The sequence below is a fragment of the Urocampus carinirostris genome, chromosome 3, assembly GCF_059441175.1.
Source record: "Urocampus carinirostris isolate Australia breed hairy pipefish chromosome 3, RoL_Ucar_1.0, whole genome shotgun sequence".
Taxonomy (NCBI): Eukaryota; Metazoa; Chordata; class Actinopteri; order Syngnathiformes; family Syngnathidae; genus Urocampus; species Urocampus carinirostris.
In genome coordinates, this window is record NC_142351.1 from 25810122 (window position 1) to 25826983 (window position 16862).

At 38.0% G+C, this 16862-nt stretch overlaps 1 protein-coding gene across 1 annotated transcript; it reads right to left on the reverse strand.

Moving 5' to 3' along the window:
- Window positions 1-478: 478 nt before the first annotated feature.
- hoxc13a (homeobox C13a) lies at window positions 479-4238 on the reverse strand. Its single transcript, XM_088329933.1, has 2 exons — window positions 3418-4238; window positions 479-1346 (listed from the first exon to the last, which is right to left on the reverse strand). The coding sequence occupies exons 1-2, from the start codon at window positions 4079-4081 to the stop codon at window positions 1090-1092; spliced, it is 921 nt and encodes a 306-aa protein (XP_088186059.1). The 5' UTR covers window positions 4082-4238; the 3' UTR covers window positions 479-1089.
- Window positions 4239-16862: the final 12624 nt, after the last annotated feature.

Below are 16862 nucleotides of genomic sequence, written 5' to 3' on the forward strand. Positions count from 1 at the left end.
GATCTCTAGGCATTTGCAAGTTCGTGTATATATTTGATCATTTGTTTACGTGTTTATTTGCATATTTATTCGATTGTCGATGTATTTGTTGAATAATATTGCAGTTTCGCCAGCCGTACTTGATTGACGCCCACGCAGGACACGGCGAAGAACGGAAAAAGTCTGCCAGTGCTGATTCATTTCAATATCTGATCACGTTCGTTATTATTTATTAATAATACAATAAGGCGATTGGTGCAGCAAAGTTACAAGCTTGGCACGACACGAATAAAACATGCGTGCTTCCATGTGTAATACTCACTGACTTTAATGGTTTACAATCATTGCAGATGCATGACAGAATTCTTGTTTGACAGAAAAAATGAGAACATACAGGTACTGGGTACTCTAGTTTACAGTTCGGCCATACTACGTAATATGAATTAAATAGTAAAAAGGCATTGCACTACACAGATAACAACATCGCAGCCTCAGAACATACAGTCCCACCAAGAGGATTTGAAATTCAACGGGAATAATAAGGGAAATTGTGGCACCCAAAACACTCCGCTCTTGTTTATTTATTTGATGTGTGTATATTTCTTTTTTTCTCGGCGATGATGTTTTTCGTCTTTCGGGTGCAACCTGACAAACATTCCTGTCTATGGCGATTATTAACCCCCCTGCCCCTAAAAAAACAAAAAACAAAACAAAAACAAAACTCAAAACAAAATTAAAGTCAGACATGTTGTTTTTTTAAACGCCATGAGTGATTTGGTTTGGAGAGAATAAGAAAAACAAATTAAAAATCAAGAGGAAACACTCAATACTTGAATTTGAAATACAGATATCGTTTTAAATATTATATATTTATATATGTACAGTCATATAAAACAAATATGAAGTCATTTTTTTCAGCAATTTCACAGTTTATAGAGACTTGATCTCCAAATTGAAATCGGTTGGGCCGTATGTCGTTTGGGTGGCGCTGTGGAGGTTAAATTAAAAACAACCCATCTTTTGCTATACTTCTTCTTTTCCGGTGCGAGAGGTGAAATATATACGATGCTGGGAGGGGGTTGGGGGTTGTTGAAACTTAGACCGATCTCATCAAGTGGTGTGCAAGTGATTGCTCTTGGATTTACTGACGAATTTCTTCTCCTTGACCCGTCGGTTCTGGAACCAGATGGTGACTTGGCGCTCCGAAAGGTTGGTGGCGGCTGAGATGCGCCTTCTCTTGTCTTTGGTGATGAACTTGCTGGCCGCGTACTCCTTCTCCAGCTCCTTCAGCTGCACCTTTGTGTAGGGGACTCGCTTTTTACGGCCGCGCCGGTAACTGCTCACCTCTGGTGGCAGGGGCACCACATCTGCATACGGGGGAGAGGAGACAAGGTCAAGCGCGCATCCATAAATGCGTACAAATGTCACCTGCCCATGGCAGGCAGCCGACGAAATAAACAGAGAGGGCGATGGCGTTTATGAACGACTCCGGTGCTTGTAAAATTATTCATCATGGCATCTGCATGCATGGACGCGCGCAGTTGGTGGGTAAAGAACGACACGGGGGATTAGTGCACCAAAAAAAACAATCTACCAACATATTAAATCAAATCAAAGTAAACAAATCAAAGTAATCAAATCAATGTATCTATGTATCTATCTAAGATATGCATGCTATTCATGCATTTGACCTATCTAAGATAGATACATAGATAGATAGATACATTGTATCTATCTATCTATCTATGTATCTAAGATAGATACATAGATAGATAGATACATTGTATCTATCTATCTATCTATCTATCTATCTATCTATCTATCTATCTATCTATCTATCTATCTATCTATCTATCTATCTATCTATCTCTCTATCTATCAATCTATCTATCTATCTTTATATCTATCTATCATGCAAAGACTCCAATTCCGCCGATGCTGCAAGTCAATATCGAACCTGCTGAGCAACACTAAAGTAGCGGCATTTGATTTGTGCATAGAGCTGTCCCAAGGAATTGTGGGTAATATTGTCAAGCACAAACAACAGTATAGCGGGGGCAACAGAAGGCCTTGACAACGACAGTGTGTTACAAAATTTGGGCCGCTTGAATATAGTATTTTTGAACTCATATCAACGCAGAAGCTAAATTGTGAATGCTATTCATGCATTTGACCTGTTGTGTTGTTTTCAATTTTATATTTAAATCGTCCAAACAATGTGACGCATTGCGTGTATCTGTATTAGGATTGTAGGAAAATTGTACATTTGTGTTATAGGCTGGTTGTTAGTTCACAAAAATGTATCCCATGTGCCCAACTATGGTGAGAAGCTACCAAGTTGAGCTTAATTTTATGCCTGGCATGTCATTTTAAAAACAAGTTTGTTGTATCGCCTTTATTGTCATGGATATACACATTGTGAAACAGTGTCTAACAAGTTTAGACACGGCACTGCCTTTAAAGAGAAAAGAGACAAAAGACTGTCAGGATAAATAATGCGTGCAAAGAATAAAGTGTGTGTATTTGTGTGTGTGTGTGTATATGCGTGTGATATTTATTTATTTATTCCCGCATGTGTCTTGGCTCATTTTCCATTGTGGGGAGGAAATAATGTTAAATATAGCAAGTTGGTTTCACGTGTGGGAACAGTCCTGTTCAAGGCATGAATACTAATAAAAGAACTAGTAGCCATTTTATAACAAAGATTAATGGTAATGTGCGTGAAGTTATGAATAAAAAGTAATAAGGAGAATAAGGTGGGGTTTCCAGGGAACAATTTTTGAGTGCAACATGATGTCGAGGTTAGTGCGTAAGAGTGTAAAAGTGTGTGTGTGCATGTGTTTGTGTGGGTGTGTGTGCGTGTGTGTGTGTGCAACTCAAGTGGGTCCTGATATATGCAACACATCACAGGGCGTTGAGGTTTATTGGCACAGTCCAAACAAGCTAACTCACTATCTTGTCATAAAGGGGGCAAAGGTTTGCACCACTCTTCCTAATTCTGCGTGACTGAAACTCAACTTGTGTTCATCCATCACATGACCTGAGGGGTGGGGGTGAAAAGAGCGTGCTTTTTCAGGTCACGCAAAGAAGTGCACTGTAACTCACTTTTTTCATTTTGCCAGAACACGCATGGGTACTTGCTGCACGTTGAGGCGAAGGGTGATGTAGCCTTAAAATAGCAAAGTCCATCTAAAGAAATAAATAAACGCAGGTTGGGTCGTGTTTGGGTATTCTAGCACGTTCGCAGCACCCTTTCGTGCCCGCAACTCCAATCTTAAGAGTGAGTGTTTTTGCCTGGTTTACTCGAGATTAAAATAAGACACAGGGCAAAAAATCCGAATTCAAACAACGTTTTAAAGACCGACTGTGCTTCAAACAAAAGGGGGAATGGTGGAGGTGGGGGTGGGTGGTGGTCAAGAAACTGTCATTGTGATTTACCTGGAAACGGTGACTTCCACAGATGACTGGACTGCGTCTGGTCCTTGGAGCAGTACACCTGCCCGTCCCAGCCATTGGAGAGAGCCCAGTGCTGGTAGCCCTCCATGGGGATAAGGGCGTCGTGTCGCGGCTCGGGGTGGCCGCTGATGCCGGGCACCACCGACACGTCCAGATAGCCCGGCACGGCCTGGTACGAACCGGCGAAGCTGGGGTAGAATGCAAACTCTTTAGCCCGGCTTGAGAGCTCCTCGGTGGGCAGCGCAGTGCCAGGCTCGGCGTATTTGTCTGCGGGGTGGTAAGAACACGGCTTCTGCTGCAAGTTGACGTTGTGCGAGTGCGAAAGCCGACAGCCGTAGTAGGGCCCCCCGAACGGGTAGCCGTAGCCGAGCGAGGCACCCGAGGACGACTGCGGGGCCGGACACTGTCGAGCGCTGTCCGGTGAAGAAATATCCGAGTAGACGGAGCCTTGGTGGGTCGCGATGGTGCCCGAGTGCCTTCCCAGGGCGGGGTGCGACATCAGGTCCCTGCAGTGGGTCGCGGGGCAATTACCGCTCAGTCCCTCCATTGTTTGGCTTTTATTCGGAGCGCTTTCATTCGGGCTTTTTTCATAAACGTACATCAAGGTGTCCGCCCAGCGTGGATGCACAAGCAGCGAAGTCGTCATATCAGGGGCTGCCGATGCTTTTTAAAAGTCGACTTCTCCAAGACGGACACCTCATTTCCAACTACATTTTACACCCAGCGCATGCGCACAAGCGGTGCCCCTCGTGTGTCCACTTCATTAAGGATGTGGCACGTGATACGCTAACAGGTCCTCCGCTCTGCACACGCAGGCACAAGCGAGCCAGTGAGCCAGTCAGCCCGGCCAGAGGAGCCCTTTAAAGAGACACTGGCTCGCATGTCAGCGCTTCTCCTGCGCACCACGCTGCAACGCCATTGGCTCCCCGTGGCCAACCTCACTCCCTTAAAGGGAAGTTTGCACACTGGGGCGATAGCGGCAAATGAAAACAATCTGTGCCTTTAGGTGGCTTCAAAGTACAGGGAAAGGCCATAATCGGCAAATAAGATTGCAAATGCAACACAAAAAAATATATTTTACTTTTGTTTTGACGACTGTGCAATTCATGTTCCAGAATCGATCCGAATGGACCAAAACAAAACAAGTGCGTCATTGTAAATGTGTCCCCACATGCGACAGCAAACATCAGCTACGCTCCATCCATATTCATCGTTTTTAGACGCCCAAAGGATTCTGAAAAGGAACTCACTTGATAGGGGGAAGGATGTTTTCCAAGTGCAAAGAAAAGTCCTATAACAGCCTTTTCATCCAACGCAAATATTTGAACTTCCTTTTGAATATGTGCAACTTGTGTCATTATGTCATAAAAATATCGAAAAGGCATGCATAAAGGTGACTTAAAGGAAGATTAAAAAAAAACCCTCATTATTATTCAAGTCAAAATATTACTTTTGCAACTTAAGCCTTTTCCAACTTAAGCCTACTTATCTTGATTTAAATACAAAAAAAAACAATAATAAACATTTAAAATAAAGACACTTCAGTTGTTTACTTTGCTTGAATACATGCGTAGAAAAACCGATAAGATGTCACAAATCAATTGAAACATATTGATGATTCATCAAGAAAAACTTTCATAGTATGCCACGCTAATTATTATCAGAGCGTAAATTTATCTGGACATAAAGATATGTATATGTTGTGTCTGTGTGTGTGTGTGTGTGTGTGTGTGTGTGTGTGTGTGTGTGTGTGTGTGTGTGTGTGTGTGTGTGTGTGTGTGTGTGTGTGAGTGAGTGAGTGTGTGTGTGTGTGTGTGTGTGTGTGTGTGTGTGTGTGTGTGTGTGTGTGTGGTGTGTGTGTGTGTGTGTGTGCGTTTGTAATTGAATTAATAGACACGACTACTGGCACCACGAATCTTGCTGATGACACCCAACCCTACCCTTGCCCAAAAAAAGGTGCATGATGCATTTTCACTGCAGTAGTATTAAAGTCTGGCCGACTGTGCTGCGTTCTGCGTCACAGTACAGTGGATGCTGACGCTTGAGGCCAATCGAAAAATATGAACAAGGAGAGGATTGTTCCTTTCATTAGACGCCTTTCCAGAAGTATTTAACAGCGAGCTTGGATAGTTGATTACATTTACGTCTCAGTGTTGTTAAATGTACGTAGTTTAGTGAAGAATATTCAATGTATATCCTTTTGAGTTTTTTGGAGGGTTGAAGGCAGGCCTGCATGCAGACTTTATATCCATATAAGTTTTTGTGCTGATTGTTTCATGATTCACATGTCATATGAAGCCGCCTCACAGACGATGAGCGTCTCTAGTTGATCAACATTTCGTTTGGCTGTGCAGAGTTGGTATAGGAAATGTGGCCGTGCTGTGCGCGTGCACGCCACTAAGGAAGCAGAGCCCCTCTTGTCCTTTTGAGGAGAGGGACTAAAGCTCTTTTGTCTTAAGGAAAAACACAAGCACGAAGGGCACATAGGCGGCAGCTGCACGGAAGTCCAAGGTCAAGGTAAAAAACGCAGACAAACAGGGTCGTAATCCGAGTCTAGACAGACAAGAATGAACTTCACACTATGCAAACTAGTTGTTATTTGGAGAAGTGATATTTGCAAACATTTGCTGCGTGTGAAGGCAACTCCACAGCATCCCGAGATGATTTAATACTGGATTTACTCTTGGATTTTAGAAAGAGGGTCCACCCAAACCAAGCCCTTTGCTAAAATCATACATGCTCGGGTCTTACTTTAGTTTGCTGCTTTCTGAATTTCGGATATTACATCATGCAATCAGAAATTATTATCATCAAGGATAAAAGGGAAAACACACCTATATATATTTATTCAAATTATACAGTATTGTACTCATATAAGTGGATACAAAAGTTCTGTATTTCAAACTTTACCTTTTTGTACCACAATTCTTACAATAAATAATGCAAATTATTGCTTTGTTTTAAAATGAATAATCTTTAAATGGCCAAAGCTGATAGTTAAACAGCACCGTGTAATCGTGTGTTGTAGAAACAAATATTTCTCGTCAACATACTGACAATAATAATATGGCATATAATATATTGAATAATATTCCAATGTATGACATAATTCAAGCAGAAATATTTAAAAAATTGTACTATAGGTGACACTTAAAAATATCGTTTAAGACACATTTTTAAAACAAATCCCCGCAACAAAATAATTTGTATTCATCACCTAAAGTGTTTTACAATTTGGAATTTAAGTTTCCAACTATTTAGACGGATTAGATTTCATTTGTTCCGATCTCAAGCAAAAACAACAACAATCAGAGCAATCGACTTTTAAGAAATGTACGTATTATTATCCTTCCGCCACGAATACATGTATTGAATTCAAGCAGGCCTATACAAAGCAAGTAAGATACTTCGGACTCAAACGCGTGTTTTTAATTTTATTTCGACATTATGTCTTGTGCAACAAGTCTGCGTCAGTTCGCATGACACGCAACCACAACAAATACAAAATTTAAAATGCCAAAATGGTGACAGATTATATATTTCACAAACACACACGTAACAATCTTTTTTTGTCATATTCATTCTGGGAAAATTGTAAACATATTTTGAGAGCGCAAACCATTTTTTTTCCATGAAGTTGCGTCATGCAATCGTTAATTGCAAACTATACGACTATCTCGACAAACAGACTTGGTGTGTTGTTGTATATATCTTAACAACAAGACTTGTTTTTTTTTCCCAGATAGTCTGAAGTGAAAGAAGGGGTGCCGTGCAGTTTTGGGGAGGAGGTACATCCCTGCCCACTAAAAGGCCGCCTGCCTGCATGAGCGCCTACTATACCTGCGGCTTCCGCTCTCGAGAAGAATGGCTATGCTCACAAGGAACACATGACCGCGCCTATCTCACGATATGGGTTTGTGATAGCCCACTGCACACCCCTGAAATAGGATTACAACCTTTTGCACTGCGCATGCGTTCGTAAAACATGTCATGTTCATGCTCCAGATTAAGTCGAGTGAAAAAAACTACATGCGTAAATCATATAGCGTCCAGTATATGTTGCAGCATCAGGTAGAGCACCCTCTCTCCTCCTCCCCACCAGTGAATCCCTGCTCCTTTAGTAGTCAGCAAAAACAACTCTCAACTTGGACACTGCAGAATAACGCATGCAAAGAATGTACAAGGATATGATTTCGAATTTGGTCCTTGTGCATGACTGAATAAACGGTTCAGTAAACTTTGTTAATTTTACTGCAAATAAAGGCGAGGGTGAAACCGGTAAATTGAATCAGTGTGACTCACATTTGCTGGAGTTTTTGTGCGCTCCTTTGGGCTCCACTTAGCTATTTTTCTGACGACCTCGGCTACTGCAAATAGTAAGTTCTTCGGCTTTCTCAAGCCATACTATCAGACACATTATAGGGACACTTACAAAACACACGCACACATAAACACACACACACACACTCGCACAAAACAAGCAGCTATTAGAGTAATTGAGGAAATAAATATTTTTGTTAAGATAATGATTATTTATTATTATTATTTTAACTTGCTTTATATTGTGCTCTTTTCTTTTTGATGACACATTAAATAAAACACACCAAAGGTAAGAACATTGCAGTGTTGTGGGATATCATTCATGACCAAGTTATTTTTGAAAGTAAAATCTTATGTGTTCGGAGGTGGTGTCCTTAGGTGTTCTATAGTCCATCTATGTTTCACATTTGTCCTTGAATTGAGTCTCCTGTATTCTTATTCGAAATGTCGTTCCCTCCATTACAAATAATTCCTCCACTATTCACATTCACTGCCCCACAGTCGAGAACTATTGTTTGTACCATAGTCTTGTTTATACTTTTTTTTCTGGCTGACAGAAGAACTTTTATCTGGTACTCGTCATTTTTTCTGTAACATTGCTCTTGTTATATCCCCCAAATACAGAACCTTTGAATGTTTTGGATATAACGATTATTGTTTTTTTTTTCCTTTTTGGTTTCATGCGCAACGGAAATAGTTTTCATGTGACTGGGATTTCGTATCAAAATAAGCTATAGATTGATTTCTCGTCTCGAATATACCTATAGTTTGGCTAACAGGTTGCGTGCATTTGCGTGTGTTCGCACGTTCGTGTACATGCGTGTAACCTAGTCTTAAATCTCAAGTGCAAGTTTAAAGTAATTGTATGTCATGTCTAAAATCACACATACAAATACACACTTTATCATCTGATCGTTTTTCACTTTTAAATTGTAATAAAGATTAAAAATTATCGTAAAATCATTACCATGGAGACAAAAGGTTTCATACAACACAGGCCCTGTAATTTTTTGTGTGTGATTATTTTATATACAAAAATGGCCAGGACATGTAAAACTAATATGTTAATATGATTGTTATGAGTATCCAATACACGCGCACATTGATGTGATCAATTTCTCGCAGAATTACTTGTGTCCTATCACAATAACTCTTTATTCAACACTCTGCACCATTACACAAACTCCACGAATACAGTTCAACTAAATCGCAGGAAGTCAGCGAGACCAGTGTGGATATTGGCCTAAATGTTCACGAACGAGACGAACTCCAAATCCAATTTCAGGCCACCAAACACTCTTTTGCAGCGCGTGCGCGTGGACCCAAGGGTGGCACACGTCAATTAAAACAATTATAAAAAACTCCACTCTTGGAAACTGTTTTATCCTCAGTTGGCAAACAAACCAAACGTGCGCGTATGTTTTTCATCCTTACAAATAAACCAACAGGATGTTCGTGCACTGTCATTATCTTGGAGACGTGACGCAGGAAAATGACTAGCGTGTAACCAACTGTTTGGCTTCCAATTGAACACATTTAAACGCCATCCTAAACTGCAGAGTACTGAAAAGTGCGTCGATTATTGTATGCCTGCGTGACTGGTATGTTCCCCAGCTTTATTATACGCTCACCGGGGTGTGTACAGGTAGGAAGGTATCACTTATAATCCCGACATTTCCGTCAAGACACTGTACCAAATAATTTTTTTGCGAGAGTATAATCAAAACACCCAAGGCAGGGAAAAGATCAAAAATTGAATTTCAGTTTTAGCGCACATAGGTCAGAATTAGAACGCTCATTTTTTGTCATTGATATTAATGTAGTGGACGTGTTTTATAACAATATTAGACGAGGTACGACGGGATAAAGATGTAATGTAGACTTAAAAGAGAAAAAAAAAATACAAATAATGTTAAGTGATTAGGCGAAAATATTTCCTTGGAGACTGGCCTAAGTTGTTAGTGCATCGTTATAATAGTGCAATTAAAAACTATTACAATGACATTAGGTAGAAAAACAAATCCAAAATAATTTGAAAAAAAAGAGCTACGACTCCGAACTTTCAATACATGAGCAATATATTCATGTACTACACACACACACACGCACATATATATATATATATATATATATATATATATATATATATATATATATATATATATATATATATATATGAAAAATTATGCTAATGGTAACATGCTAACGGCTACATGTGTGGATGGCTGAGTCCCCCCACAGAACAAAGTTAAAAATTACAAATACAACTCTTTGAGTTAATAACCTGATGCTAACAGTTACATGCAAACAACTGGGGTTATATATACAGGTATAATCTTCCATATCCACCACAACTCTCACAATTGCCTCGGGAATTGTCTAGTTGTTATTACTCTCCGAAACACATATATATATATATATATATATATATATATATATATATATATATATATATATATATATATATATATATATATATATATATATATATATATATATATATATATATATATATATATATATATATATATATATATATCACAGTCTTATGCGCTTATTTAAAAACATCAACGTGCCCAGAAATGTTGTACACGCTACAGGCCAGAGAACAGTCACATGCACAGGATTTAAAGCAAATAATTGTCCCGAACAAGTGTCAAAACATGTTGCAAATGCGTTTGTGAAGAAAACACTTAATTTCGTTTGACTCTCAAGTAAAAAAAAACTTTTGAAAATACTTATTTGTTTTAGGACAATACTTGGTTGAGTTATCATTGGGTAATAATTTTAAAAATCGGTTTTATACAGTTGCAATTAACTTAGTAACGTATTTGCTTACTTGGAATTAATAATCAGTCATGGTGATTCGTTTTGTATTCCATGTTATATTGTTTATTTGCTGTATGACTTATAATTCGCCTGTAACAAACTTGATTTAGAGACTTTTAGGTAAATTATATGCATTATCATGTCATCGCGCCTACCAAGGTCGCCTACAATTGTGTTTGTTTATTTCTAAACAAGAGATCCGCCATCAACACGCGCACCCGAAAAAGAACAAATTAAGTATGACACTGTCTCATAATTGACTTCAATATTTAGTTATCTCGTTTATTATTGTATATGGGGTGAAATAGTTTTTTTTTATTGGAACAGGCCATAGTGTCCCTCTCTATATTTGCATTAAATCAGGATATATTTAATTGTCTCGTTTTTTATCCTCCAGAAAGAGCATGTTTGCTCTAAATTTATGTAATATATGAATTTAGGAACATATACAGCCACTTATAACATATGTGGTATGTTACACGTAATTGTTTTGTATACACAAAGAAACTGTGTGTACTCTTGTGCTGATTCCTTCAAATGTTAGATAGTACAAACCTTCCTACAAACTCTTGGTTTCCATTCAGTAACTCATGAAGTATGCAGAGTGTGCTATGATCAAGTTCATCTTTTTGCATCCCCTCGACTATCATGGCAACTGCAGCGAGGTGCAGCATGAGAGTAGCAGACTACATGAATCCTGCAGGGACGAGGCGTCTCGTCGGAAGTCCAAGTTCAAGTTAAGAGAGGCTGTTGTTGCTCCTTGCAGACAAAAGACACACACGTTCATCGTCAATCATCTCAGCCTGCATTCTCCCAAACAGACAAACAACACAGTGCGCATGCACATCCAAACAAAATTCACTATAACGTACAAAATAAAAATGTTGTTTGTCATTTGATACACTCATTGTGATCATTTAGATCAGTGTTGCCGAGCACAGCTTCATAAGATATTATTTATAGTTTGCCTCTATTTTGATCGTATCTTACTTTTTGATGTGTTGGGGTGTTTTGCTTGTTTTGTTAAAAAGCAAGAAAACATCATCAACAACAAGAAAAGCCAGTGCACGTGTCACATATGAGGGTTTAAATAATTGACAAAAAACAAATAAGCATGGTAGACGAATAACCATTTCTTTGTCTAAACTGGACAAACATCAGTTTATTTGTCCCAAAATCACCCAAGGAAGGAAGTAATATTTACACACAAAGACCCGAGTCACATGCTTGTCTTTTTTGCTTTGATACCGAGAAGATAAGCAATTTGAAATAAGTCACAAACCCAGTGGTCTCCTTTTAGACATACTTGCGCAACTTGAATTTGAGACAATGGTCAGCATCAAAATCTTCAGATAGTAATGGCAATCACAAATTATACTTCCCATATGCCGTGTAGAGTCCTAAACTGTTCTGATTCAGGTCACGTGTTTTCAAAAAAGTACATCTGCAGTCACATTTTTGTCTTTGTTGTATGTTGATCTGGATATAAGTAGACAAAAGTCACTTACCTAATGGCAAAGACAAATCATACACCCTATGCGCCGCATACGGGCCTATAATGCTCTCATTTTTGTACCATATTGCTCGCAATGTGTAATTTGATATTTAGCCTCTTTTGTGCATATTGTAGAAATAACAATATGCGATTGTGTACCTATTATTTGGACCGAAATGTGTTCTGTTTTTTTCCACAAACGGTAACACGTATCCTATTTGTATATTACAACCGAGATAGTATGATTTAGTAAACGTTTGGACGATGGCAGAAGCAAATGTGTTTTTTTCATCACTATAGTAAACAAAACTATTTTAACAGGCAGTCGTTTGGAAACAAATATTTCTGAACCTCGAATAAGGCCAAAAGACGCACGATTTGTTCCCAATACATCCCAGGAGGAAAATACAATATCCAACCGCATGCATGAACAGGAACGTGCACCATTTTTGGTTAATAAACGTGCTTTAGATTAAACGTTTTAAAAACTTGCAGCAGTATCCAGGGAAATTACATTTGCTCACATTTATACTCATATCTTTATAATAATTTATACGCATTTGAGCAGAGACACTTACATTGTTAGTGCAACAAAGTTCTAGAAGGCAAATGGGAGAAAGGGAGGAATAAGGCCTGCCTCATAGGTTCCGTTTTTTTAACGAAAATGTAAAGCAATCCCTCTATTCGGGTGCACATTTGAGACGCTAAAATTATTGAGTTAAAAATATGAATGATAATCAGCAAGGTTCACACTGCATGTTTGATTTCAAAGCTGACTACGTATTCATGTTAATTTGTTTTTCGAAATTGACACGGGAGGACAATGTCAAATTTAGTTGTGAAGGTCAAACATGCATGCCTCTCAATTTACACATGTGTGCACGGAGCAAGAAGCAAAAACACTCTTTTGTGGAGCCTTTTTCCTTCAGCAAACATCTTGATGTCGTTTATGTCGTTTTTCTCCCGTTTGGAAACATTTACAGTTTATTGCTACAGCCTATAGGAAAGAGCCAATTGAGGTGGAATCTAATTCGAAGGCGAAATCTTGGGAAATTCCACTTTGAAGTCCTTCACACCATCACGCGACGTCAAACTATTTGTGCACTTTAAAGTGTCATTTTTTCAGACTGGGAACGTGATTAAAGTTAAAAGCCCTCATTTGTAGAAAAAAACTCACAAGAGGAAAAATCGTGACGTTAGGTTCAGACCACACAACTCGTGGAAATCTTAAACGAGCACATATAAGAGTTTTGCTCCTTGGAGTGTCAAAATATCCATCTTATGAAGTGATACGAGTGTTTTCGTGCAAATCAGACGGACAGACGGACAGATGGGACATTTGAAATCAGGCAGGACAATTAGTTCGGGCTCGTTAGTGTCGGTGGGCTGCGCACATGAGCAATATGGCCAAGATGAAGTTCAAGTTCAAAGTCACTTTCCACAGACGAGCACAGTTGGGTGCAGGGCAGCTATCTCCTCACACGAAACAACAAACCCGATCCGAATTTTAAATCAACCCAACACAAGAATAACTTTATCTAATGACATCGAAACATACTTTAATTGCAGAAATTTAAACAAATGAAATATTTTATTTTCCATTCATTTCGTACTTATGTTTTGTCGCACATAAATGCAAAATAAAGCCCCAAGTGCTTATTTTAAACCGAATCTACTGAAAAAAAAATAGAAACAAAAAGTGCATCAAATTATTGTTTTTAATAGCATGTGCATTTACGAATGTCAACAGATGATAACATTACGGGCTCGCACATTATAAAATAAACACGCAAATTTAAAGTCGTTTAATAGTTGAACGATAATTATAATTTAAAGTTAGCCATTGCCCATTACAAAACAACATCTGTGTGCTTTTTATGCTCCAGTAGAGCAGGTATGTCAGTGCAAAAACATTGTTGTATGCGTGCATTGCGGTGCTCATGTTAGTGCTCTTGGGGATGGAAAGAGTACAAATATTTCAGAATTTTCGTTCGAGACAAACAAAAAACAAGCAAAGTCCAAAACACAGATATAACATTGTGATATTCGAATAAAGTTCCAAAAGCCCACCCCTCTAATTATGTTTATATTTAAAAAGTCGCATCAGGCTTTTTAAATGCACTGAAGTTCTATTTACGTATTTTTTAATGTTTGAACTTTCAAGACGCTTTTGGAACCTTTTGATAGAATCGAAAAACTACCAAGTAATAATAATAAGAACAATTATTTGAGTATATAAGCGCCTCTCATGGTCGCCGAAAAACAAATAAAAGAAAACAACGTTATTTGTGGAGGAGAAAAAAAAACAAGAACAAGACCGAAAAAATAAAGTCCAAGACAGGCAGTGAACTCAGATGCAAACATATTATTGATCGGAAATAAAATAATCTAGGTTCTAGGTAATGCAAAATCAAGCAACAAACATTTCAAATGGTCCAATTCTTCATCAGACCAGACGTCAGCATCTATCATCAAATTAGATCAACCTGCTACCTAAATGCAGCCACCATAAAAAGGATTTAAGAATTTAAAACAAGCGAGCATGCATTGCATTTTATAAAGTGCAAGTTTAGAAGGGAACTTAAGACAAGAATTTACAGCCGTTTTTGCGGTTCCTCTTAATGCATATGGGACGCATTGCTCATCTTGAATAGCTATTTCTCAGTTTGACCCGAACCTCGTGAAAAACTGAAAATATCCGCAATTTGAATATTTGTTGACAGCCAGTTAAAGAGCAGGGCGCTCTCAGACCCTTAAGTCCTAGGCTCAAAAGTCCTTTGGGTTTTAGGCTATCATTCGAAGACATCCTCCGTGGCTATCATTAATGTATAATAAGAAAGAAATGCATAGATTAGGTTAGTAAAAAAATCGAAATAGCAGTTGGATACCCAATTTTCATACATGCTTTATAAAAATCCAACTTTAAATAATCCTATACACAAACCTCAATATAGATTGAAAAATGTATTTATCGTTTTTTTAGGTAATCTAACTTAGACCCACTTCTACATTATTTACAGTCCAAGTAGATTAATCCATTGTGTGAATTATGAAGTCATTCACGTGTTTTTTTTTTTTTACTAAACGAATTTTATTTTCAAAAAATATTAAAATATCCTGGCAATAATAGTGATACAAAACACCATTCTTGTTTAGGGGTTAATAAAAACTATTTAGGTTCTGTAAAGCACCCGATGATTCTAGATCCAATTATAGATACAATAATTTGACATAAACCATCAAAAAGTATCACGTGTGCATTGGTAAGATTCATTTATGTACTATTGGGTGAAAATACCTATTATCAGCCAGCATTAAAGATTCTCTTTAAAACATACTCATATGTAGCATTAGGAGCTTGATACACCCCCCCTCTCTGAATTGCAAATAACAAAACAAACAACAAAATTACAAAATTTAAAACGGCTATTTGTTTAAAACAACAAATTATATACTTTACTGTGCAATATAGTTTTGATCTCCAGGCAGTGTGTGGTTTCAAACACTCCTTTTATTGAAGGGAAACAGTTTTACCTGGCCCCATACTCAACAAAACACAGACACACACATGAAGAAAGAGACAGAGCAAGGAGACTTAATAAGGCAACACCCCTCTCAACAAATTTCTAAGTGCTTGAATGCAGTTCCGGTTTCCATCCTGTTAAATCTGATCCCATATTCATTAATGCACAAACAGACATACTTCCAACATCATTATTCAAGACTCTTACCGTATTTTTGTGTGTTAAACAGTAACACAGGCCCAAAAAAAACTGAAGTCACTTGAGCGAACATGTTTGGTGAGTGTGTTCAATATTTCAGTGTGTGTGCCTCTACAAGCTTATCTATAACCACTTTCCTCTGCTGTCTTAAATCCAGCTACAAAAACACATTCTCTATTTTACATGGAAGCTAACTGTGAAGATGCACCTATAGCCAACTTTATGAATCCAAAGTTTTAAGATATCACTATTGAAAGACCAAAGGTGCTCATATTGCTTTTTCCAATACATGTAAATGTTAGTGTTGTATATGTGTAGAGATAGTGCTAAAGACTTAGTTACCAAGCGGTTAAAAGGGCAGGTAATAAGAAAACAAAACCATATTTCTCATAATTTCTCAAAGCTTGAACCTTTTTAATGTTTACTTTTAGGAATTCACAATGTATTTCCAGTGTGATTTATTTTTGAACTGGTCTCTGGGGGTTAAAATTCGGTCTTTGTGGGATACCACAATTTTGAGAACCTCTAAAAGGATGAAATATTGCTATGACAAATTACTTTAGTTTTCTTTAAATATGCGCCTAACGTCCATATTTTAATCATTTACTAAATGTACGTTCATCAACTTTTAAAAACTAAATAAATATTTTCACTGTCTGCACAAAATGTCTCATCTCTACATCAGGGGTCTCAAACGTAGTGCTCGCAGGGACCAAGTCGCCCCCTAAAACCACCTGTTTAGGCTGAAAACTGGCTCTGAATATACATATTGGGTCATTAACATTTTATTTGAAATTAGATTTTTAACTGGCATGATGTTTAGTGGTTGAATGAGCCTCTTAACCTCTAATAGTCACAAAACGGTAAAAACAAAGTAACAACATAATAATAACAAGTCATTTTAGAAATGCATATCAAACTGATAGCCATTGGCGCTAATCGGTAACAAAAAAGTAGCTTTTAGCTTAAAAAAGCTTGGTAACCCATCCTCTACAGTATAGCTAAATGGCATCTGTGACACACAACTTATTCTATATTTTAAGTCAAGTTAATCTAAAGCA